Here is a 24,461-nt window from a genome sequence, read left to right as displayed (position 1 = left end):
ATTATATATCCTAGGGGAAAAGTATGCATGCATGACTGCTTAATTCCTACTCGCTTGCTCTAAACTCTTTTTGTTTAATAACATAACCCACCCACCGACCCGACGTACCTTTCTCATGCACCACTGAATTGATTAATGAAGACTTTTAATTTGATGATGATAATTGAAGGGGAAAAAATCCCCCATCAATATAACAATATATATAATCAACTTTATGGACTAGTTAAGTCTTAATTTGTAACAAAAGATTAATCAAACATGATCATGTCAGGGTAAGGCAACTATCATTCAACTATCTCTGACTGGGTGGTGATGTTCATTATATAATAAATATGTTTAGATGTTTATTTATAGATAACAGGAGGTAATTAAGAGGAAATTAAGAGAGAACATTGTATTTTATTAATGTTCAAGAGATGATTAATTTTGATTCTTGAAGGGGCCTCCTTGTTCATGATTTGGAAGAATTAGAAAGAAACTCATGACCCCTTTTCGATTCCAATTAATTAAATAAATAATATATGCCTGTATCCATGATTTCTAATTAATTGTTTATTTAGCTGCAAATAAGGGAAATACATGTACCTTCCACAAGGCGGCGGAGACAGCCAATTACACCTAGTTTGAATTTGTTTGTTATTAGGAATTATTATTATTTTTTTTTTTTGGAGTTTGATCACAAAGTCTGTCATGGGACCTTAATGTTATAGAAAGTAAAGCTGGAAACAGCAAGGAATTAGGAAGATAGTGGTGGTGGGGGGGCTATAAAGAAAATATCCCTTCCTTTTTTTTTAATAATTGGGTCCCAATGAAACAGAAATCACACATTAAAGATGGGGTTATGATACTCTTATCATCATGTTTCTCCACCCATTCTCTTTAATTTAGAATCACATAGGCTCACATGCACTCAATCATGCCTCTTTACACTTCTAATCATTGATTGCAAACCAAATTAACTATGAAGATACTGTATTGACTTGATATTGTTATATCCCCCTCCCTGATTTTCCAAGATTTTCTTGTCAGCAAATTGCAAAATGTTCATCAAAAATATTATTATTGACTATCACACCATATGCCACCATTTGGCCAATTCAATAAACACTCAATATATATATGTATGCCATGTTAATTATATTTTTATAGGTGTTCAACAATAATATTCTACTCAATATATATGATCAATTACAAATTAAGTTATCAGATTGGGTAATTCATCCAACCAATTAAGCTTGCACTGTGATGATTGATGACACTCAGAATAAAAGTAAATTTGGAGCCAAGGCAATTTATTTACATGCATGAAGGAAACAAAAAAGAAATCAACAAGATGCACATTGTGGAAGCTAATTAGTCCCATATTGAGGAAGGTTGATATATAAGGTGCCTTAATTGATTCCACCTAATGAATGATACAATTTTTCCCAATAATATGATAACAGATTTGATGATATCTGCCTAAAAGCAAAAAAGAGTCATGTTCAATTCCTTATGTCGCAAAGATTGATTAAAAGCATCAGCATAATATTAATTTTTTACAATAATATATATATATATATCCATTTATGCTTATGTATTTATACACTTGTTAGCTAGTGAATTAATATATAGTATAGAGTTGTGGTTTATTCATTTTTATAATATATATATATATTAATATATAGTAAGTAGATGTAATTATTAATTTTAAGTTAACATATATGGAAGTACGTAGCACTTAAACAGAAGACAAAATTTAGTGGGTTGCTTCACATCTAATGTAAGGAAGACAAGAGTCTACATCTGAAAGGAAAAAAAAAAAAGTTAACTTTGACGTACATGTATATATTGGAAGGAAGTACTCTGGCTGTTCTTTCATTCAAGTTTAATTTGATCCGTGATGGTGTTGTGTCTTCATTTAAAAATCAAAGACTTCGTCCCCACCATTTATGATTTATCTAATAGAGAGTAGAGACATGAGCTTTCAGACATGGAAATTAATGAAGGGATTGAATAAACAAGTAAAGAGAGAGAGAGAGAGAGAGTTAAATTTAAACAATAGTAGTGAATGTGGAGAGGAGGGAGTAAAATATATATAAGATATATATAATATTGGAGAAGAGAGAGAGAAAAAGGAACCTGAGGTTCAAATGAGACCCACTTGACTGTGACAGTGTGACCTTCCTTCCTCCTTTTTTTTAGCAGAAGCAGAGGCCTTGAGCCTTCCCCTCTTCTTCTGGATCAGTCCTGACTCCTGATTCCATTCCTTCTTCTCCTGGACCAGCTTCTCTTCTCTTCTTTTCATCATTCCACCACCATCCCTTTCCCACACATTCTGATTCACTCACCCACCTTCAAAGGCTGATGACATTAGTATTTTGAATCAAACCACAACAATTGGGTCTCTTGCCGACAACTAACTGACCAAAAACAATTTGATTCATTCGATCGATCACAGCAGCTGAGAGCATTGCACTCCCTACAACCAGATTGTGGTTGAGCTTAGCCTAATTATTAGCCTACTTCCTGTGGATATATATATATATATATATATATATATATATATATATATATTAATTAGTACAAGAATGGGTAGGCATTCTTGCTGTTATAAACAGAAGCTCAGGAAAGGACTCTGGTCTCCAGAGGAAGATGAGAAGCTCATGAAGCATATCACCAAGTACGGCCATGGATGCTGGAGCTCAGTACCTAAACTTGCTGGTAAAACCTTTCTATATGTTGCTCTTTTTTCTTCCACACATATCAACGTACTAGCTAGCTACTTGAGGCCAAGATATATTAACAATGAACAATATTATTACATATATATATATATATATATATATTAACTGGGTTTATCCACTTTTATCAAAAAAAAAAAATGAGGAAAAGAAAAAAAGAATATTGCATATATTTGACCAGCTTAAGCTTGAGCTTGAGCTTGAGCTTGATTAGTTGTAATCATGCAACATTAATTGTTGGCATGCACTTGGTTCAGGTCTCCAGAGGTGTGGGAAGAGTTGCAGATTGAGGTGGATAAACTACTTGAGACCTGACCTGAAGAGAGGCACATTCTCAGACCAGGAGGAGAACCTCATCATTGAGCTGCATGCGGTCTTAGGCAACAGGTGCTTTCTCATAATTCCTTTTAAAAACTTCAAACTCTAAATTTGATTTCTGCTCATATTGGATTTCCTTAATATGATCAATGAAGCAGGTGGTCTCAGATTGCAGCACAGTTGCCAGGAAGAACAGACAATGAGATAAAGAACCTCTGGAACTCGTGCATTAAGAAGAAGCTGAGGCAGAGGGGGATTGACCCTGTCACACACAAGCCGCTCTCAGAGACAGAGACCCAAACAGATGCCAGAGAAGATGGTTGCAAAGGCCACCGCCGAAGGAGACGCTGAGAAGATATCAAAGCCACAAGTCAGTAGTGAAGTGAAGCTCCCACTCCCTGACAACTTCAAATCCAATACCAGCAGTACTGTTACCATTAGGAACAGAGAGCTCCAGCTGCTGCAGGGATTCATGCATGGATCACCACCAGTTCTTGGTCAGACATGAGAGCTCATCGAGCTGCAGCCAGAACCAGACCCAGACATCCAACCCAATGGACTGCTTATCCTTTCCCCCAGGATTGAACTACAGCACCAACTCACTCTTCTGGTTCAACCAGAACTCTAGGCAATTCAACATCAATCCCGACTTGAACTGTAGTAACTCCAATATGTATAGTGTCATGCCGCCCATAACGTGTGCTGGCCCAATGTTCTCAACTCCTGTGGATCTAAAGTCCATTGCTCTTGCTCCAGCCTGCACAAATGCTCATGGGACTGGGAATCAATACTGGGAGGTATGTCATGATTCCAGCAACAGTAGTGCCAGCAGCGGTATCGGAGGTGGCGGCAGCGGCAGCGGGGGGATTGATGGCCTGCAAAGCAATAATAGCTCGTTAGTGGACAGTGGCATCTTCTCATGGTCAGACGGAGAATCTGAAGAACTTAAATGGTCAGAGTACCTTCAAGGCTCATTCCCTGTCTCTGCAGCGTTGATCAACAACAGCAACAACAACTACAACCAAAGCCAACAGCTTTTCTCTGGAGGACAACAACAAGTTAAGGCAGAGGGCTACTTTGGGAATGATGGCGGCTTGGGTCCTTGGCATCCGGGCTATTATGGTAAGCATCTCTAAACTTGAACAATTTCAACAGCATTCCACGGCTTCTCATCTGATCCCATAAACAGACAAGCTAGCTAGGGACATGCATGCAGCCCTGACATGCTCACATTAATTAGTTTCTGAATTCTTTTCACAAATGTATGTGTGTTTCATAAATATAGATAGATTTTCTTCTTCTCGTGTATATAGATAGGTTCTTACTTATGAGTAAAAAAACATGAGCTTTCTTGTATTATGTTTGAGCATTACATTCCACCATGGATCTTCCAAGGTGGGGAGTTCGGTGCAGAATAAAAGCTTGTTCCAGTGTCTCTTACCTTTTCTTTTTTTTTCTTTTTCTTTTTTTTCTCTTTTGCCTTTCTTTTTATTTATATATTTATTTTCCTCTTTTACACTTTTGATGCATTTAATTAGTGGTCGCTACTTTGCTTTGCACCTCACAAAGACTTTTGTTGTTTCTCTAAACATCTCTCTATCTCTGGCTCTCTTGTAAACAATCAAAATCTCTGCTTTCGATACTATTGCTTCTTTTTGTCTGGGCTTTTTGATGAGCCAGTAATAGCATCACTTTCCGTGAGGAATAATTAATAAAAAAGGGATGTGTTTACTTTTCACTTGTATATAACTTGGATGGATGGATGGATGGATGGATGGCGGTCAATGTTTTGTAATTACTGCCACTGAAGGCTACTTTTATGCATATTTTTGTGTGGATTGTGATTTGGTCATGGCTGTCTGCATCTGGATTAATCATCAGTCAGCAACTTTTTGCTGCTGCTGCTAGCTAGCTAGCTAGCTAGCTAGCTACTCAAAATTAGGCCAAGACTTCATTTGCAAGGCTGAGCAATCACTGGTCGGTTTCTATTCTCAGGATGAGATGACACTAGCAAGTTCCAACATAACAAAAACCAAGCGGATCTCACCAGCAACAACAGAATCCATTCAAGTCACTACAATGAATGCGACACTTGATCCCATTTTCACCACCATTTATTTATCAACCACACACACACACACAGATCTACATGTTGTTTTCCCACCTTCTATCCTAATTGTCAGATCTGATTAATTAAATACTGTTACATTAGCTGAAATAGAAGGAAAAACAAAATAAAATCATATGTTACTTATATATCTGTATGACTGGGATCGACGACGGTAGCTTAGCTTGGTAATAGCAAGAAGAAGATGATGATTGTTGATTGGTAAGTAACAAAAATAACTGATAAAATCACATGATTCAGAGGACAGGCAAAACAGTTGAAGTACACTGGAAACAAACAATAGCGCGGCATCCACCACACCAGCTATACTTTTCTGAACATGGTACCACTTCTGCTGAGCTGAAGGCGAGGGACCATTCCCAACAATTAAGAAACACAAGAAGAAGACGACCGCAGATTAAAAGTATGAATAGAAAGCATTGACTTGTCATCTCTCATGTCAAAATTGCATTATTTGCAAGCAGAGTAAAGGGCAAGTCATGTTTTCCTTGCAGAACAATAAATTACAGCTTCTCAGTAATGAGTGATCCATTGCATGTGATCTCTGTATTATTGGATTCTTTTGCCCGAAAGAAGAAAGGAACTCAATGGAACAAATGGGTTTGACCTCCATCTTTCTTTGATTTGGACACACCTTGAAAGCTCTGTTGCAAGATCATGTCATGGGGAATGACCCTTCAACCGCTACAATCATCAGGACATTCAAAGCATCAAGATCACAGCTAAAAAACAACACAAAACTGACCCACGTTTTATCCGTTAGGCATCTAACAACCACCGCATCTAACACCTCCTCTATGAACTTGAACTTGAACTTGAACTTGAATGGATGATTCATGTATTACTTGCTCTTCAAATTTTGTAGTTTAATCAGGTTGGCTGGCAGATGTCACCAAGCTGGTCAAGATGAATAATCAAGAAAAGTGGAAATGAACAATGCTGAATAAGACGTATTTATTTGTTCTCCTAGGACAAATATTGTCCTTGTCCCCTTTTTTTCTTTTCTTTTCACATGATGTTGATTAAACAACCCAAAGAGAAAGCTAACGAAGAACATCATGGCATTTTTCTTTAGTATGTCAATCAATATGAGATACTTCTTGAATAATGGTCATAGGAAATAAATATTACAGAGAAATTCCCTGATAAATGATTGCTCCAAGGATGCTTTCATCTACCAAAGATACTGATCTGGTAATTTTCATTATAAAAAACACAGGCCAAACAAAGGCATCATCATTTCAAACATCTAAACTTTCAAAGAATGCCTCCCTGCAGTCATATGACACATCATTGATTTTGCAACAAAAGTCCATGAAATTTTTCCTAGTAAATTTTGTATATGATAATCTGATGACCAGAAGGCCATGATGGTGACCAGGAGAACAACAATAATCCACCAATATGTTTTCTTTGCTACGGAGAGATGCATATTTCTATACCAAGGAAAAAGATTATGCATATTGAAGGTAGAAAGTTTATCATGTGCCCAATCAAGGAACATAATTATGATAGCAGAAAAACAGGGAATATTGTTCTTTAAAATCAATTCAATAAAATTGTACAATCAGGCATACAATGGTTATGTCTTTCACAACAATAATCAGTTCAAATTTCTGAACTTGGAATAATAGCAGATTAGGACCTTACGGAAGACACCTTATTTCCCAACGTTCTGAAGAATGAGTAATTTCAAGGAATACCAATCAGTAATGTTGCCAAGTGATCACTGAATGTTCATAAATGGAGATTTTGGGCGACATTAATGATGATTTCGACTAAATACCAGGTTGTGGCATGTCTTGTCACAAGGATATTGACAGTCTATTGCCTGAACTCCAGCTTGGTCGAAGTACCATTCACCAACTGATGTGGCTATCTCCTGCACATGATAGCATGCTTGAAACCATTGACAAGTAACCAAATCAATGCTTACAAAGAAAAAAAGAACTCATATTTATAACCAATAGAAAATTTTTAAAGTTTCAATGCTCCTACTGAGAACATATAAACGACAAGAATTTTCTTGTTTTTCAAATTTACACCGTTAAGGCAACAAAGCAAGATGTGAACTAGAAGAACACACACACACACACACAGAGGGAGAGGATAGGGATTATCAGAAGATTTCCATTTCTAAATGTATTTATGACAGTAGCCGCACAAAATCAGTCATACTATTCACTGCAAGTCAAAATTCCGAAAGTAAACTATAAAGAACACCCACATAGACATACACCACAATGCGCTACACTGCAAGCAAACACAACAAATTCCTATATCAACAGAGTTTGAAATCTTACCTTGTTAGCAAGACGAGGAGAATCTTTTGCAAACCATGTATCTTGCCTCTCAGTTTGACAATGAGCAAAACATGAGTTAATAAATAACCCATTCTCTTTGGACGATGAAAACTCCTTCACAGAATTAAGCATTTGGTTCCTGAACCCTGCGTTATGAAAGTAAATGTGCATATATATTATGGAAGTTGCAGGAAATGTTCTTCCATAGAAAAAAGGATTTCACGTAATACCATTCAAAAATTGAATCTGGCTGGAGTTGCAATTTGCATTATTTAACTTGCATTCTTGCCAATAGCCATGAGGATCAGCTCTTTTAGTGGCAAGGCTTTCTTGGAGCTGAGATTAAATAGATAAATAAAAACCAAAATAACAACAATAATTTGGCTTGGTTATTTCACAGTATATCTAGAAGATGTTCATTATCTCTTTACACACATTGAAAATATAATTTTCATTATCTCTTTACACACTCAAATGCAATCTTTAGGAATAAGATAACTGCCGTGATTGAAATTAATGAATTCTGATGAATGCAATACCTGCCACACATCATATGCTGCATTCAACAGAAAAAGTGGAGTCTGAATATATGCCAACAAGTTTTCTGGAAAAAAGCACTGCAATAAAAAAAATTAAAAAAAAAAGGAAGAATGAACCCGTCATTTGGCATGTTCCTATATTAAACTTTCTGACTATTCTTCCTTTATTTTAGATGAGACAGTTACCGATGTTGCATCCATGTGGTTCATACAAGCTGCAGGCAGGTTTACAGACACCCCCTGTGCACATTGGAGTTTACCATAAGGAGATTTAACAGATAAATATTATCAGCAATTAATTGCATATCATTTGCTCCAAAAAAAAAAAAAATTTGCAGATCAGATGCGTGCAGAATTTAATGATAAAAATCACAGAATATAGCTAAAAGACAGATGCAAAATCGATTTCTAGTAAACCACAAAAAGATCTATATAATAAGATCACCTGTAAATTGACTACACCTTCAAAAAAGGATCTTAGAGTATGCCCACCAGCCACATCAACACTGTAATTCAGAGAAAACAGATAAGAACATATATGAGGAAAAATGGAGGGAAAACCTATCCAAAGAGATTTGTATAACAATGTCAAGAGAAGGGGAATTTTTTCCCCCAAATCAAAGCAAATTAAATTGTTAAAACTCCAACAAGTAGATCATACGCATCAAGAAACAAGCCAGCATCAGCTAGGCACTTGACTTTGGTCCCCGGTAGCAATGATCGAAATTCATCACAGTGTAGCATGGATGCTAGACCACCAGCAGAGCAGCCAGAAAGAAGAGCCTGCAATAATCCATGGTGAAGGACCAAATGAATTTGCAATCAGAGTTAAGAATAAGATACTGAAGGACTAAAGTGAAACCTGGTCGGCATTGCGCATCCCTATTGACATAAGGTCTTCCATGGCAGCTGTCCAAATGCGTTGCCCACGGAAAAAAAGACCAGCAGCCTACATGCAAAAAAAGATATCTCATGATTTAAAGTGGGTAGTATTCCATAAGAAAAGCCTTAAACAAGTTCAATTCAATTGATAGCTCTAAACAAACAGTTTTTGTGATGATTAATCGACTAAGAGTTAAGGCTAAAGTGAGGTTTATCTCTTGGAAACAAAGGTATACTGGAAGTAGTTTTTAGAAATTGGTCTGAGAGAAACCATTGCCCATGAGTAACCAAGCTGAAATATGTAAGAAATGCCATCAGACAGAAATAAATAAATCAATACATAAAATAGTAGCATAAGAAATAATATACCAAAGAGGAAAATCTTGAACAAGTCAACAAAAAACCATATACAATGGGTGCATGTGATCAATTCTTGCCAAATTGTAGAAGAGGAAAATTATGGTGTCAAGAATCTAGGTACTGTTCCAAAGAGTTTATTTTTCTGCAAAGTCATACATAAGTAAAGGTCAATAATAGCAAACCTGATTGTAGCCTTCACCGCTAAATGATGCACCATCACAATATCGAACCTTGACTCTGTTCCAGTTGTAAAAGCCTGTATTGTTAAATCAAAGGGAAATATGAGAAAATAAAAACAACAAAAGAGTAAGCTGACACATGCTACTTTTACAAATATTAATATAACTGAACTATAGTATGACTAAAATGAGGGTCCAGTTTGAGGAAAACCAGGATTTTCTTCTGGTTTGTTGCTCAATATCCCGGTGAACTCTACCACCTTCTCCATGAGGTTTGAAGATCCACGGCGAGTTTTTTTGCGGAATACGCATGTGCTTATGTCATTACACCAGCCTCCGCCCTACAAAAGTAGACAAAATTAAAATCCTCACTCATAACAATTTAGCTGATACAGGTGCCTTATTAAATATAAATGAGTTCTGCTAATCTCACCTCTAATTGGATGAGCCAACTGTTAACGCCTGATCCAGAACCACGGTGTAAATGGTAACCTGGCAAGGTTCCATCCAAACAGACTGCGAAAAAGATTCAGAAGGAATTAATCAACAGGGAATGACCAGTTCTTGCTCTGCAACAAGGAATACTTGTGCAAAGCTTGTTAAACATTTTACAACCTTGTGACATGAAGAATTATGAAACATGGAAGTAATCCAATGCAAGTCACATTAGAAGCTCTAAAACTTCAAAATAAATAAATAAATAAATAAATAAAAGCTGATGTTTTAACAACTCTGCATTCCAATTTTTTCTTTATCAGTACAGCCATACTCATAAACTATGTATTTAATTGAAAGGGAAACCTTTTTGCCATTAAGAAGAAGAAAAAGAAAAAAATCCAATCTAACAGTAATGGCAGAAATGGTTTCTCTATTTCCTTGTCTTTAATTCTAAAGATCAGATCTTATAGATAATCTTAGAAAGGTGAGAGCAGTATCCACTTTTTATGTTTTGACATGATATAAAGACTTTAGACTGTTGAACTGAACCAAAGCTTACAAAAATTAAAACTCACTGTGAAGCCATGAGAATTGAAGATAGAGCCAGAAAAAAGAAAAGACACTACTAGCAAGCAGAGAAGAGATCAGACATAGCACAATATAAATAACATATTCATCCAAAGATGAATATTGATAAGAACTAGTAGATATATCAACGAACTGGAGTTTATAGGACGCATAAAAACAGGATCTTTGATAAAAACAGCAACCAGCTATGGCACCAGAAGTAAGAAGATAGAAGAGACGTAGAACATAGAGAAAAAAAAGAGAAATACCAGCTCCCTTGTCGGCAGCAGAGGGGATGAGGGTGAGACCCACGAGCAGAGGATTAACGGAAGGAGCGGCAGTCACCTCAAAGCCATGAACCCAGCTCATGATGAGAACCAAGGCAACAACACCAAGAAGCCATGAAATCTTCATGAGCTCTTCCTCTGTTCTATTACTGCCTCTACCCTTCACTGGTTCGTCTCCAAAGAGTGAAAAGAGAACAGAGGAAGGAAGGGATTTGGTGGGGAAATGTTAATGCAAAAGTGCAAACTAAATAAGAAACAAAACTATGGGTATTCTATTCCTGAGGCTTCTTCCATCTGAGAAGCCAAAATGCTGATACTTGTGCAATTTTGTCACAACTGGAAGGTTGCTTTCTTAGCATTAATGTCTGCAGCGGTTGCTGTGAAGACTCTTGTCGTATTGGGATGCGAGACATGCTCTTCTTCTACTTCTTCTTTATTTGTTTATCTCAAGGATTCTTTAATTTTAATATATATATATATATATATGTGTATTAATGGGAGAAGGCTAGATTGCATCTAATCTAATTCATTCTTTCTTTCTTGAATTGCTGCGCTGTGAATGAGAACGGATGATGCAAAGTTAATGATTCTTTACTTTCCCATGACAGTATGGATCTCTTGTTAGGTAGATCTGAACAAGAAAAGGATTCTGGACTTCCCCTTGACCTTGAGTGGTCATACCAAATTCCATGTCCTTGCTTGTTATTCTGGAGCGGATCAGTAGTGGTCACAAATATTAACTAAAGATTTAATCCACACCATGTCAGTGATTTTAATGCTTCTTCTGTACATGTAAATGAGCGTTGGTATGATTGTCCATGCAAATGTAGTTAACACACACACACACTGCTCAACATGCTACAGGATTCAAATGCTTTTGGTTGGTTATTGATATTAAGAAGGTCCATCGAATTAAATAGAGCTGCCCCAAGCCCAAGAGAGCCAACTGGGCTAGGCAGCTTGCAAATTGATGTATTTGAGTGGAACAAGAAAAAAATTTTAAATCAATGTTTGAATTGAAGGAGATAGGTGATAAGAATGCATAGCTATCTATGGTGGACCAGTTTATAAACCAAATTATTTGAGCTAGGTTGTGAAAATGACTTCCCGCCCAAACCCCTCACATAAACCAACAAATTAGTCTCTGTAGATTAATCAATTCAGGGTAATTGTTTTCACGTCCAGTTACTTTAATTAATAATTAGTACAAGATGGTTCTTGACTATTGAAATTGATCATGCGTTTGCTATCACGAGTACCAGTAAAGGAATAAAACAACTGAGTCCCAGTGTACCATATAATAAAACCACATGCGCCTATATATCCAAATTAACTTTTCCAGACCAGATGGGATTATGATGATTGATAATTGTGTTTAGAGAATTGCCGACAGATTGTCCTTGTTAAATTGGACCAGAGAGTGCATGTACTATGATTACCATGCACCCCCACACATGACTGGGCCCAATCACAAGTTTATGAAAAAAAAAATTCATTTGGCAATTAATCTGAAGGTTATTTTTTATTTATTTTCTCATTGTTACATAATTAAACAGACTCAGTAATGAATCAGAAAACCTTGAGTTTACCCGCCATTGGACATGGCAGATATCACGTGAAGTTTATTATATCTTATTTTATTTATGAAAAACATAAAGGTGATGCGACAACCTTCTTTTTGGTCGGACTCGGTAATGGGACCAACCATATGAGGCCTGGGAAAAAAATAAATAAATTAAAAACAATTATAATTCCATAATAAAATAGATATGAATAAAATATAAATAATAATAATAAAAATTTTAAAAATAGATAAATCGCATTAAAAAAAATATTACCACGTGTTACATGGTAATCTGAAAATATTATCACGTTTGGCATTGCACCGATGCTAATGTGGATGGTAATATTACATTACCAATTTATAAATATTACCAAAAAAATAGTAATCCTATTACTATCAAATTTGATGTCTATCTTGGATTACCATGGTAATCTTATAACTTTTTATATTTTAACAAATTTATTATTATGACAACCAAACACCGTGAATGAACTCGATTCCGCTCGCAGAATGTAGAAAGATTACCACGTCGTTACGTGATAATCTCAAAAAATATTACCACGTCTGACGATTGACCGCTAGAATGCTGAATGGTAATATCACATTACTAATTTATAAATATTACTAAGAAAGTGGTAATCCTATTATCACCAAATTTGGTGTCTATTTTGGATTACCATAGTAATTTTATAACTTTTTATATTTTAACAAATTAATTACCATGACCACCAAATACGGTATTGAATTATTCCCGGTAATAAGAGTTCCCAACCAAACATGGTTATATTAAATTATCGCAATATTTCTAACCATATAACATTCCCACTCATATTATCATGGTAATCTCGGTAAGTGATAATATGTCATTATCATTAACTAAACGACCCTTAAATATAGTAATTTTATTATATGGTAATGTGTCATTATCATAAACCAAACGCCCCTAAAAAGTAATAATAAACTTCTTTTCAATAAATAACAATACTGCTAATGAAATTCCATATCTATTAATGCTATTATTACCCAACACGGAACAAATCAGCTGCAAAAAGCCTCTGATAAAAAAGAGACGTGGGGCCAATAAATGCAATGGACGCATGAATAGTACATCCAATTTCCAACCTAGCTAGTAGACTAGGTGGGTGACCAACAAATATAACACCAATGACAATCCACTGTAAGTTGGAATTTAGATCCAATTAATAAAAAATAATTTCGCTGTAATTAACCAAGGAATTACTCTGAAAAATGAGAAACAAGCAGGTTTGCTGCCATGAGATTAACCTCAACGACACAACCGGCTCCTTTTTAATTGAAGTTGTGAATAAACTTCATTTCTTACTATGTATGGTTACATCTTAAACACATATCTGGATATATATATATATCTGAATCTTCAGGTCTCATCTCACTGGCCTGCAGACTTATCATCAAAAATGGGAAATGTTGGAAGGGTTGCTTATACCATTTACACATAAGTTTTGATGATCATCAACACCTTCTTTTTATCAGTTCAACTTGTTCAATGTCATTACCACACCCGGGGTAGTCCTCTTCCACCTTCACCTCATCAGTATTATCAACAGAGTACTGTGCCACCGGTTTCCTGGTCTCCTCTGTCACCTTGATTAGCTCCGTATTTTCACCACACCTGGACCTGTCGTTCTCCGCAGCTGGAGCTGCTGCTGCTGCTGCTGCTGCTGCTCTCATTGATCTGATCATCGTTCATGTGTTCTACCGAGGAGGAGGCATCGGTCTTTGTGGTCTTGGTGTTAGTCATGGCAGGAGCGGGAGCAGCCTCTTTGCGGTATTTGTACCATGTGGCACAGAGGAGGTAGATGACAAAGTTAAGGCAGCTCAAAATGGACAAGAACCAATAGAAACGTTCCAAGTGATTGCTGTTAAGGTCAAGGCCAACCAGCCAGCCTTGTTTGTTTGAGCTCAAGCTGCTGGTGACGGAGTTGATGACATCCACGAAGACTGTGCTCAAGAAGTAGCCAAAGGAGAGGGATAGGAAGGTGAAGGAAGTCGAGAGTGACCTCATGCCCACCGGTGCCTCGCTGTAGAAGAACTCCAGGAGGCCCACGAGCGTAAACATGTCAGCTATCCCGAATATTCCATACTGGTATGACAGCCAGAAGACGCTCAGTTGTTTGTGTTCTTTGTTGAAGGCGTTCTTGCGCTTCACTTCCACGAGGCCGGCCACCGCCATGGAGATGGCGGAGAGGACCAGCCCAACACCCACTCTCTGAAGATGGGTGATGCCCGAAGGATGGCCTGTGAAACGCCGGACAAAGGGAACGAAGATGAACTCGTAGGTCGGAATGAGGATGGCCATGAAGAGAAGAGGGATGACTGGGATTGAGGATGGTGGGATGCGGAAGTTGCCCAGGTATAGGTTCATGATGTAGCCCTGCTGGATTGAAAAGGTCTGAAGTTGAGCCAAGCACGTGTTCATCAGGATGGTGCTGCCCAGGATGGGCAGCATTCTAATCAGGATTTTCACCTCTTCCACTTGGGTCACCGAACAAACCTTCTCTGCTTTTTCTGCTGTTAGAGGCTTATCTGATTCTTGTGGTTGCAATATCGCAGCTTTAGTCCAGCCATCTAAACTGGTCTGTGTGTTGGAGTTGGATTTTCTCTGCATCATCATCATCATCATCATCATCATCAATGGTCTCGTAGTACAATTCATCAGAGCTTTTAGGCAATGTTAACTTCCTGTTTCGAATGGCGACCCTGATAACCTGTACAAAATTCCGAATTTTAAAGATCACCATCAGCATCCATGCTTGTTATTCAAATCACGTACAGTTGTAATGAGTTAATTATGGCTGTAGAATTAATGAGATCGATATATAGAGAGACCTGAGAGACACTGTTTAGAGGGCTATTGCCAGGTGGACGAAGACGATAGAAGCGAGTACCAGCCACAAGGAAGGCGAAGCCGAGCAAAGAAAGCAGCAGGTCAAGCATGAAACCCAAAGACCAACTCTTTTCGGAGCTAACCCAGACGAGGACAGTGACACCAATGGATCCACCGAGTGTGGTGCTGAACAAGAGCCAGTTGAAGAAGCTGGCCAGTTGTTCCCTTTCTTTTGGATGCTTCTTATCGAATTGCTCTGCTCCCAAGGCAGGGAGAGAACCTCTCATACCTCCATAGCCCAATGCTAGCAAAGACAACGAGGCATAGAACATGTGAGCGTTCCGGCCCTCCAGGTGGCACGTCAAACAATTCATGTCCGGCCGTAAACTCTTCTTGTAAGCTTGGATTGTTATAAGTATGTATCCCTGACCAGTGACCACAACATATATATATTATTTATAACTCACTCATTCTTAATTAATTAATTAATTAATTAATTAGCTGATTACAATTGGTATTAACCAAATAATTAACATATATATATATATATACCAGTATCTCCAAGACGCCAAATAGAAGTACGGTGTTGAGCCTCGTGAGGTACGTGTCTGAGATGAATCCTCCAAGAACCGTGACCATGAAAGTTGAGCCCATGAAGTTGGTGAGAGTGTTTGAAGAACCAGAGAGATCAAAGTGTAATACGGTCATGAAGTACATCACTAAGCTCACCATGTTGGCGATAAATCCCGAGTTGTCCAGTGTCGCCATGGCTGCATGCATGAATATATAATATAAATATATACATATATATATATAAATGCATGCTCACTCAATTAATATGCATAATTAACCCAGGGTGCGCCATGTATATATGACGATCGATGATGACTGTTTTTACCAAAGACGAAGCTAGCTGCTCTATAGCCTCCCTTCTTCCTGCCATCTGACATGTAATTCAAACTGGGTCCAACTGCTTCACAAGTCTCCATTAATTAATACGAGATCTATATATGAAATCAAGTCCTTGGAACACTTTATCAGGATTCAGAATCCAATGCAAAGTGAATGTGTACTGGGGAGGCTGGCCCTGTCCAATGAGGAGGGTTTATATACAAATGAGGATCATGGGGAACCAAAGGTGGGGGTCCTTAATTAGAGGTAGAGGGTGTGGCATCGTTGCGACCGTCAAAAGCATTGGATCTAACGATGGATAGCCCCTCTACCCTTCTGACTACTGGCATGGTTCATTTGTATCCATGCCCATAGTCTTTCTCACAATCTCACGCTTGACTACGAAGTTCTCACGTTTTCCCATGTCACACATTAAAGATAAAATTAATTATATGTTCTACGAACATAAATAAATGTAGTATTATAAATAAATACTCAAGCGAAGTGCTTGTTTTATCTTTTATGGCAGCGAGTTCATTGCCAAAGCTAAAGCCAAAATAAGACGATATGCAATGACGCCATTGCAAAAAAACACAAAACAAAATGCTCATATAAGTGCCTCGAGAAGCGCCGTGAATGGTGGTATTTTTGTTTCACAAGAAAATAAGCAATGGCTGGGAAATCAGAGATGAACGTCTTCATTAAATTCTCTTTTAATTAGTTTCATAAGTCCGAATTTTACGGTTTTTACCCATGGTTCTCCTAATTCTATGTTTTTTTCAGTTAAATTTCATGTTCTTTTATAATTTGAACACCAATTTTTTATTTTTTATTTTTTACTTTTTGAATTTAATAAAAAATTACTAAATAATAAATTAATACTAGCTATTAGGCAACTCCTATCATAAATAATTATGTGTAATTAATATTTTTTAATTATCAATATTATATAAATATAAATAAAAACTTAAATATTTAAAAAAATTAAAAATTGTTCCTTGAAATGCTCTCGGAGTAGATTATACATCTATTTTAAATTCTCTTTTAGTTTCGAAAGTCTGAATTTTATCTATGGGTTCTTCTAATTCTTTTTTTTTTCAGTTAAAATTCTATGTTCTTTTCAAGAATTGAACTTTTATGATTTTTTCTTTTTACTTTCTGAATATAATCAAACAAAAATTGAATTAAAAATTAATATAATTGACTGGTATTAAGATCTTTTGTATGTGGTGTTTATTTTAAAGATAACATATGTTTGTACATGTACCTAACTTCTCTTAAATTGTGTATGCATGTTACTTGAAAAAAAAATCAACATGATTAAAAGTTTTTTTATTCAATAAAAATTTAAAAAAAATTAACAATTTCGTCTTAGCAGCTGTGAACATAGCAACTAATAACAATTTAACTAGAAAATCTATCCATATCAAATATTGACCCTTCAAATGCCAACGGACATAGGGAAATCCCATCATCAACGTCATTAAGGCCAATGTTAAATTTATGTTTCAACCTGTGATGGAAAGGCATATTTACGAAAAACTAACACGTCCTGCAAACTAGTTTTGATTATTATTTAATAATAAAATAAAATTTATTTAATTATGTCTATAGTTATGGGTGTTATATTATTCGAATAGAATTCATGATAGCAAATTTAATTTTTGGATTCCATTGGATAAAAAAATGAAATTAATGATATGGAACATTAAACTAAAGTAAAACATAATTTTTTGATCTTTCAAATTTTAATTTTAAAATAATTCATAATTTACCATATAAAATATAATTTCATGTTTATTGTTGGTTGTCACTTATTATATTGTTACATATAGAGTTTGGTGTCATCTCTGCTAGAGTGGAAATGTTTATGGTCCATTTGATTTGTATATAAATATAACATAAGCAATGCAATACACTACAAAGTGGTTAAGGTACAAAGCAAGTCCTTAAACTGTTTTATATTTGATATTCAGTATTTTTTTATTTGTTGTTTCTCATAATATTCTTACAAGAATTGGATAAAAATTTTACAAAAGTTATGAAATAACTAGAAAACCCTTATACTTTATACTGTTCAATATTTGTTTCATATTAAAAATTCAAATAAAATATTTTATAAATTTTTTGCCATTTTATATTCACGGATTTTTTTTCAACGGTTAATAAGATTATTAATTCATAATTATGTTTTTTAATTGTCAAAATATATTGATTGATGTTTAATTACTAAAAATTTTAAAATAAGAAATCTGATTTTTCCATAAAAAAATTTCACAAAATTTGTTTGTTTATATATAAACTATATAATTTTATTCTTAAAAACACTGCAAGGTAGTATTGTAATTTTTTTAATTTTAAGTTGAAGCAATTAAATTTTGTTTTTATTGTTCTGTGCCTCATGGAATTTGTTTAACAACTTTAACCATGTATTTGGTTAAAAAAATCATGGCGCTATGCTTTACTTAAAAACCATTTTACGTGTATTTGATTGTGCTATGCTTTCTTCTAATCCTTTCAAGGCTCCCCTAGGTTCATTTGCAATATGTGTCACCTTTAATATGAAGACGACCTTTTTGCTGATCACAACCGGGGGATTGGAAAACATGAGAATCCTAAAGTATATTCTGCTTAACTTTGAAGGATTATCGGGATTGGCGGTTAATTTTTTTTTAAAAAAAGTCTGTCTTTACTGGGCATCCCAAGGTATTCCCCCTACAGAGGTGGAAACCTCTATGCTAAACTGTTTGGCGAGCCAACTACTATTGATCTATCTTGGTGTCCTGCTCTTAGGCAATCAACCTAGAAAACAAGATTGGACCAAGCTTACTCTTGCTATTAGCAATCGCCTCTTCACCTGGAAAACTCTAATTCTATCACTGGGGGGATGCATTGTTTTGATCAACTTTGTTTTATTTGCATTGCCCACTTCCTAGATGTTTGTGTTTGAGTTACCCAAATGGGTGCAAAGGGAGATTGATATAGTTCGGTGTGATTTTCTCTAGAGTAGTTGTGATATCCTCAAACCCAAATGCCGGTTATCGGCTTAGTCCCATATTTGCAAGTCCAAAGATCAAGGAGGTTGGGGTATTCTTAATCTAGCAGATTTCAATCTAACTCTTTTGGGTAAATGGTGGTGGAAATTCTAGAGCTATAACAACCCTGTTTGGTCCGAAATCATTGTTTTCAACTATATGCCTAGCGGTGGTTTGATTACATTATTGCACTCAACTCCTAAGAAAAAATCTTTCTTCTGGAAAAGCTTGTTTAAGTGCAGAGCTGCTTTCGTTGCTAGCATTGAGTCTACTATCAAGGATGGGGAAGATATCTCGTTTTGGTCAGACCGTTGGTTGGAAGGTTGCATGTTAAAAGATAAATGGCCTGACCTCTAAGCTAGACGTCATGATCCTCTTAGATAGGTAGAGAATTTTTTACAATCTACTTCTAACTCGATCCTCTCATAGCTTTTACCGTTGTGGTTATCTTTGTTTAATGAATTATCACAAGGTAGGGATGTCAAGACCTGGAGATGGAATCACAAGGGTTTCTCTGTTAAATTTTTACTCTTTTCTCAAAGATAGTTGGACTTGTTGCGCCATCGGTAAAACCCTATGGAATGGCCCTATCCTCTCAAAGTGAAAGTCTAGCTGGCCCTACACAATAAGATTTTAACTCACAAAAACTTGGCTAGGCGAAGATGTAATAGAATCTCCACTAGCACCTACGCCCTCTGCAATTAGAGGTGGGCACGGGCCGTCCGGCAACCAGGCCCGCCGGGTCACTGACCCGGAGGGCCGAGCCAACAACCCGTAACTCCCGCCCTGTCATAGAGACGGGCCGATCACTGGGTAGCCCAACTCGTGACCCGAGCTAGATCCGGCCCGTGCCACGGCCCAACCCTTTTTGAATTTTTATTTTTTCTCGAATTTTTTTAAATTTTTATTGAGTGGGCCAGCCCGTCGGGTCGAACATGGAAGCCGGGCCGTTCCGGGCCCGGCTTTCGTGACCTGGACCCGCCGGGTCGGAAAGGGCCACCCGGCCCGACGGGTTCTATACCCACCGGGCCGGGTCCGGGTCGATGGGTCGGGTGAACCGCAACCCGGGCTGGTCGGGCTCGTCGGGCCTGCTAACCGGCCCGTGCCCATCTCTATCTGCAATGATGTTGAGGAAGGGACAATACATCTCTTATTGAGTTATCTATTTTCTGGTAGGATCTGGGTAGGGGTGGTAACGGGGCAGGGCGGAGGCGGGGATGCCCCTCCCCGTCCCCGTCCCCAATTCCCTAACGAGGGGAATTCTCTTCCCCATCCCCAACCACATCCCCGCGGGGATTCCCTCCCTGCGGAGATCCCCACGGGGATTTTGTAAAAAAATTATTACATATTGGAACATAAAAACAACTTTACATAAATATATACATAAAATTATGATAAGATCAAAACTACTTAACATAGGGCTATTATATCTAATTTTAATTGTTATTAGTTAAAATTAAATAGTTTATGTGATTAGTACAATTAAATTAAAATTAGAGTTTTTTATATTATTACCTAGGCCATTGAATTTTTTAATGTTGGAAAAATTATACATGCATACACACAATATATATATATATATATATATATATATATATATATATATTAATCGGGTCGGGATCCCCACGGGGCGAGGAGAGCATTCCCCGTCCCCATCCCCATTTAGGAAACGGGGATGGATTGGTCCCCGCCCCCATGGGGGAAGGATTCGGGGAATCCCCATCCTTGTCCGGTTGGGTCCCCGTGGGGATCGTGGACCCCGCCTCATTACCACCCTTAGATCTGGGCACACTATGTAGCACTTTTTTTCTGTGAGCGATTCCTAACTCCTTGATGGAGGCTTGGACTTCTTGGGGAGTGAAAGGGGCTCTTACTTCTAAACTCCTAGGGTTTCTCCTTATTAGAGCTATTTGTTGGGCTATTTGGGCTGAGCGCAATAGACACATTTTTTTTTTTGAATATTTAGATGAGCTCTCTATTATTTGTAAAATTGACCACATGCTCATTACTTAGTTTATTGCAGCCTCTGAATCGGTCAGATCCCATCTCGAGGAGCCCCTCCCTAAGATGAAGCACAGTCTTGTTTTTGTGTGTTCAAGGATTCTCGATCCCCATGGACTGCTAGTTTCGGCAAGTGAGCTAGACGTCCCTTCCCTTGATGGTGCCCATTTAGGATAAACAACTCTGTTTCTGATGACCCGATCCCTTTCTTTGTTGTATTTTTGTTAGTTGTTTGTTTTGGTTTTTTGTACTTGGTTTACCTGTTTTGCACTGAACATATGGTTTTTCTATTGCTTTCAATAAAAAAAACCAATTTATACTATAATCCAATCTTGTTTGTATATCATACACACCCTTGGTGATGGGTATTTGTAGTTGGTAATTATTGAATGGACCACTACTAAACTCTTATTCCAAGTATATATAATTGAAATTTTTTATTTTGCTACGAAAGGCTCTTATTATATAATGTGTTATTAAATTTATGTGTAACACATAACTATATTATTTTAATGTTGTTAACTAATGATGCTTGATAGGAGTTATATTACTTATATGAATATGTTGGATTATATAATGCATAGACAAAGGTTTGTGGTTGTCATCTATCACTTTTGTAGAATCACTTTTTTTTAGAAGATAAAATTTCTGGATTGTGTTTCATATGTTTTTGGATAGAATTCCGCTAGTGAATTTTAAAAGTATTTTTATAATATAAAGCATAAATTATTATATTTATATTTAATATAATAAAACAATGTTAATAAAATTTTAATGGTCGTTAATCCATACTAACTAGAGCACCATCATATTTATGTCTTTTGCAAGGTTTTAAAAATTGGATCGGACCGACCGGTTCAATCGAGAATCTGCCGCCAGTCCGATTCACTCATATAATTTGAACCGGTTTGACCGGCCTATTTATCATGATTTTTTTATATGAAAAAAAATTTCCGGGTCCCACCATCAAGGAAAGGAGATGCAGAGATGCACATGAAGGATAAATCACGAGCATCCATTCTCTCCCCCCGGTCCCACCATCAAAGAACAAGATGCACATAGATCCCTTTATTCTCCAGCCTTTTGTTTTTTTTCTTCTTATGATCCAGCTTTTTTTCTCATGATTTTTATTTAAAAATTTAAAATATATATTTTTTTTATCTTTATATCCGGTACAGGGCTTTTATATACATATTTTTTAAAAATATTTTTTTCTTTCAGCATCATTATCAATTAGAATAGAATCAAATTTTTATATAAAACTCAATTTTAATATTTTTTTTTATGGGAATTAAGCAACAATCTCAATAGATTGTAAACAAATAAACAATCCCCAAGCTTTCTGTAGATGAAGGAGAGCAACCTAAGAAGACTCAAAATTGCAATCACACAAGACACCAAATTTTACGTGAAAAACCCTTTAATCAAGGGTGAAAAACCACGGGTCAATCTTGACCAATCCAAAGCTCCACTATGATCAAATTCGAGTACAAGAGAGTCTCAAGAATGAGCATAAATAAAAAAATACAACTTGACCAAAACAATAGCTAAAACAAGTTTATATTAGAAACAAAAGCAATATTTTATAGCCTTCATTCGACCCTCATATCTTGAGCTAGGAGAAGCCAAATCACAAAACCGTCTCGGTGGAAATCAAGCTCTGCAAGTCCCGAACGTGCCCACCAAATTTCAGCTCAATCGGACATCGTTTGACCCTCCAAACACCAGACTTGAATTTCTTTCGCCTCGCCAAATCCGAACCCCTGCGAAAATCGCTGTTTTATCTGCTGCGGCTATATCCCCGATTCTTCACTCTCTTAACCCTAATATGATGGAAAACACTTAATAAAGTGAACCCTAATGGGCTTGGACCATTTGGGCTTTTCTCCACATAGGACGGGAGCCCAATACCCAACATTTTTATCCGAGGGATAAGCTCTAACTTTTAATTAACTTTTTTTTATATATAGATAAACAGGGATCATTATCCATAAAAAATCAAATTTTATTTAAACTTAAATTTAAATTTTTAATCCGAGTAGAATAGGATCAAGCTTTTATTAAAATTAAAATTTTTCTCTTTTTTTCTACATAAACATAAATCAAGAGATAAAACAATGCTCTAGAATTTTTTTTGGAAACAAAAATACTTGGCAAATGAGTTTTTAAAAATAATAAAATTATAATTTCATAGATACATTTATTAAATTTATATTTATTTTCCCATTTTTTCTTATTTTTCTGAATTTTTCTTAGGTAGCGTTTGGTTGGATGTAATTCTAAATGCAGTGGATTTCTAGTTACAATGTAACTGGAAATACTTCGCTTTCAAAATACAGTGCAGTTAAATCTTGTGTTTGGTTGGATGTAACTGGAATTACTGTATTATAAGATTTTATGTTTGTTTGGAAGAATTTGTAAATCTGAAATTGGAAAACATGTGTATAAGTGTATGTATATGTCTGTGTATATGCATATATGCATATATATACATATATGTATATGAGTATATATACATGTATAAGTATAAGTATATGTGTATATTTGTGTGTATATACATATATATTTATATATATACCTATATATGTGTTTTTATATATGTAAACATACAATATATAGGTATATCTAGGGAATGTATATACATACATGTATGTATATGTATGTGTATTTATACATGTAAACATACTATATATAGATATATCTAGGGAATGTATATACATGTATGTATATATAAATATATATATATGTATGTGTATGTGTATATGTATATGTGTATGTGTATATATGTGTATGTGTATATGTATAGATTTTTGTATATGTATATATATGTATGTATATATACATATGCATATATAATGGTTTTGAACTCCTGGGATTTAGTTTTACGGTCATTTTGGCCGTAAACCAAAATCCCTTAATGATGTGATTTCAAAAACACATGAAAAATGAAATACATCAAAACAAACACCGGATTTTAAAAAGGTAAGGGATTTGGAGTTACATGTAACTCCAAATCCTTTGAAACAAATACTACCTTATAATTTAATGATTTTTTATAATTTTTATTTATTTTAAAAAATAAAAAATAATAAAAATTATTGAACCGGGCGGCGATTGAACTGCGAATCGGTTCACCGATCGATCCGGTTATTAAATCCTTAATCTTTTGACATCTCTTTGTGAGGTAATGTTTATTGCAATTATAAAAACCTAGAAGGTAATGCACATGGAGTGGATACTGTAGCGCATGACAAATATGTTTATTATCCCATAAGATCTTACATATAAATAATTTTTAATTTTTATATTAAAATTATAATTTATTGATAGCTATTATTATAATTATTTAAATTAATAAAGACTAATATGCTAACTAAATG

At 35.9% G+C, this 24,461-nt stretch overlaps 4 protein-coding genes across 5 annotated transcripts; 2 read left to right on the top strand and 2 right to left on the bottom strand.

The window, feature by feature from the left end:
* Positions 1–2,535: 2,535 nt before the first annotated feature.
* LOC120249498 (transcription factor MYB61-like) lies at positions 2,536–4,372 on the top strand. The gene is made up of 3 exons (XM_039258026.1): positions 2,536–2,703; positions 2,981–3,110; positions 3,200–4,372. Exons 1-3 carry the CDS (start codon positions 2,571–2,573, stop codon positions 3,390–3,392), a joined length of 456 nt encoding a protein of 151 aa, XP_039113960.1. The 5' UTR covers positions 2,536–2,570; the 3' UTR covers positions 3,393–4,372.
* Positions 3,518–4,177, top strand: LOC120249401. The gene has a single exon (XM_039257887.1). It carries the CDS (start codon positions 3,518–3,520, stop codon positions 4,175–4,177), a length of 660 nt encoding a protein of 219 aa, XP_039113821.1.
* A 2,306-nt stretch (positions 4,373–6,678) lies between the features above and the next one.
* On the bottom strand, positions 6,679–11,147 carry LOC120249497 (pectin acetylesterase 10-like). 2 transcript variants are annotated; one of them, XM_039258024.1, is made up of 12 exons: positions 10,707–11,147; positions 9,866–9,948; positions 9,644–9,773; positions 9,436–9,509; positions 8,874–8,960; positions 8,673–8,794; positions 8,457–8,517; positions 8,198–8,251; positions 8,012–8,089; positions 7,703–7,808; positions 7,473–7,618; positions 6,679–7,051 (listed from the first exon to the last, which is right to left on the bottom strand). In XM_039258024.1, the coding sequence occupies exons 1-12, from the start codon at positions 10,849–10,851 to the stop codon at positions 6,932–6,934; spliced, it is 1,206 nt and encodes a 401-aa protein (XP_039113958.1). In that variant the 5' UTR covers positions 10,852–11,147; the 3' UTR covers positions 6,679–6,931. The 2 variants fall into 2 exon arrangements, with proteins under 2 accessions (XP_039113958.1, XP_039113959.1); XM_039258025.1 differs by having other exon boundaries at positions 9,866–9,924.
* A 2,377-nt stretch (positions 11,148–13,524) lies between these two features.
* On the bottom strand, positions 13,525–16,191 carry LOC120250186 (protein NRT1/ PTR FAMILY 4.5-like). Its single transcript, XM_039258979.1, is given in 5 exon segments — positions 13,525–14,884; positions 14,886–15,035; positions 15,157–15,579; positions 15,707–15,924; positions 16,053–16,191. Coding segments are annotated over 5 exon segments (1,836 nt in total). The 5' UTR covers positions 16,144–16,191; the 3' UTR covers positions 13,525–13,930.
* Between the last annotated feature and the right edge of the window lie 8,270 nt (positions 16,192–24,461).

This window comes from Dioscorea cayenensis, chromosome 19, assembly GCF_009730915.1.
Source record: "Dioscorea cayenensis subsp. rotundata cultivar TDr96_F1 chromosome 19, TDr96_F1_v2_PseudoChromosome.rev07_lg8_w22 25.fasta, whole genome shotgun sequence".
NCBI lineage: Eukaryota > Viridiplantae > Streptophyta > Magnoliopsida > Dioscoreales > Dioscoreaceae > Dioscorea > Dioscorea cayenensis.
Note: the sequence above shows the minus strand (reverse complement) of the source record. Positions and strands in the feature narration are given on the sequence as shown.

Excerpts from the sequence above, each read along its gene's own strand:
- LOC120249498 (XM_039258026.1), top strand. The coding sequence starts at position 2,571 with ATGGGTAGGCATTCTTGCTGTTATAAACAGAAGCTCAGGAAAGGACTC. Across the intron at positions 2,704-2,980 it reads CTCAGTACCTAAACTTGCTG|GTCTCCAGAGGTGTGGGAAG; the intron begins GTAAAACCTTTC and ends CACTTGGTTCAG. Across the intron at positions 3,111-3,199 it reads CATGCGGTCTTAGGCAACAG|GTGGTCTCAGATTGCAGCAC; the intron begins GTGCTTTCTCAT and ends TCAATGAAGCAG.
- LOC120249401 (XM_039257887.1), top strand. The coding sequence starts at position 3,518 with ATGGATCACCACCAGTTCTTGGTCAGACATGAGAGCTCATCGAGCTGC.
- LOC120249497 (XM_039258024.1), bottom strand. The coding sequence starts at position 10,851 with ATGAAGATTTCATGGCTTCTTGGTGTTGTTGCCTTGGTTCTCATCATG. Across the intron at positions 8,961-9,435 it reads GCGGTGAAGGCTACAATCAG|GCTGCTGGTCTTTTTTTCCG; the intron begins GTTTGCTATTAT and ends TTTTGCATGTAG. Across the intron at positions 8,518-8,672 it reads GCTGGCTTGTTTCTTGATGC|TGTTGATGTGGCTGGTGGGC; the intron begins GTATGATCTACT and ends TCTGAATTACAG.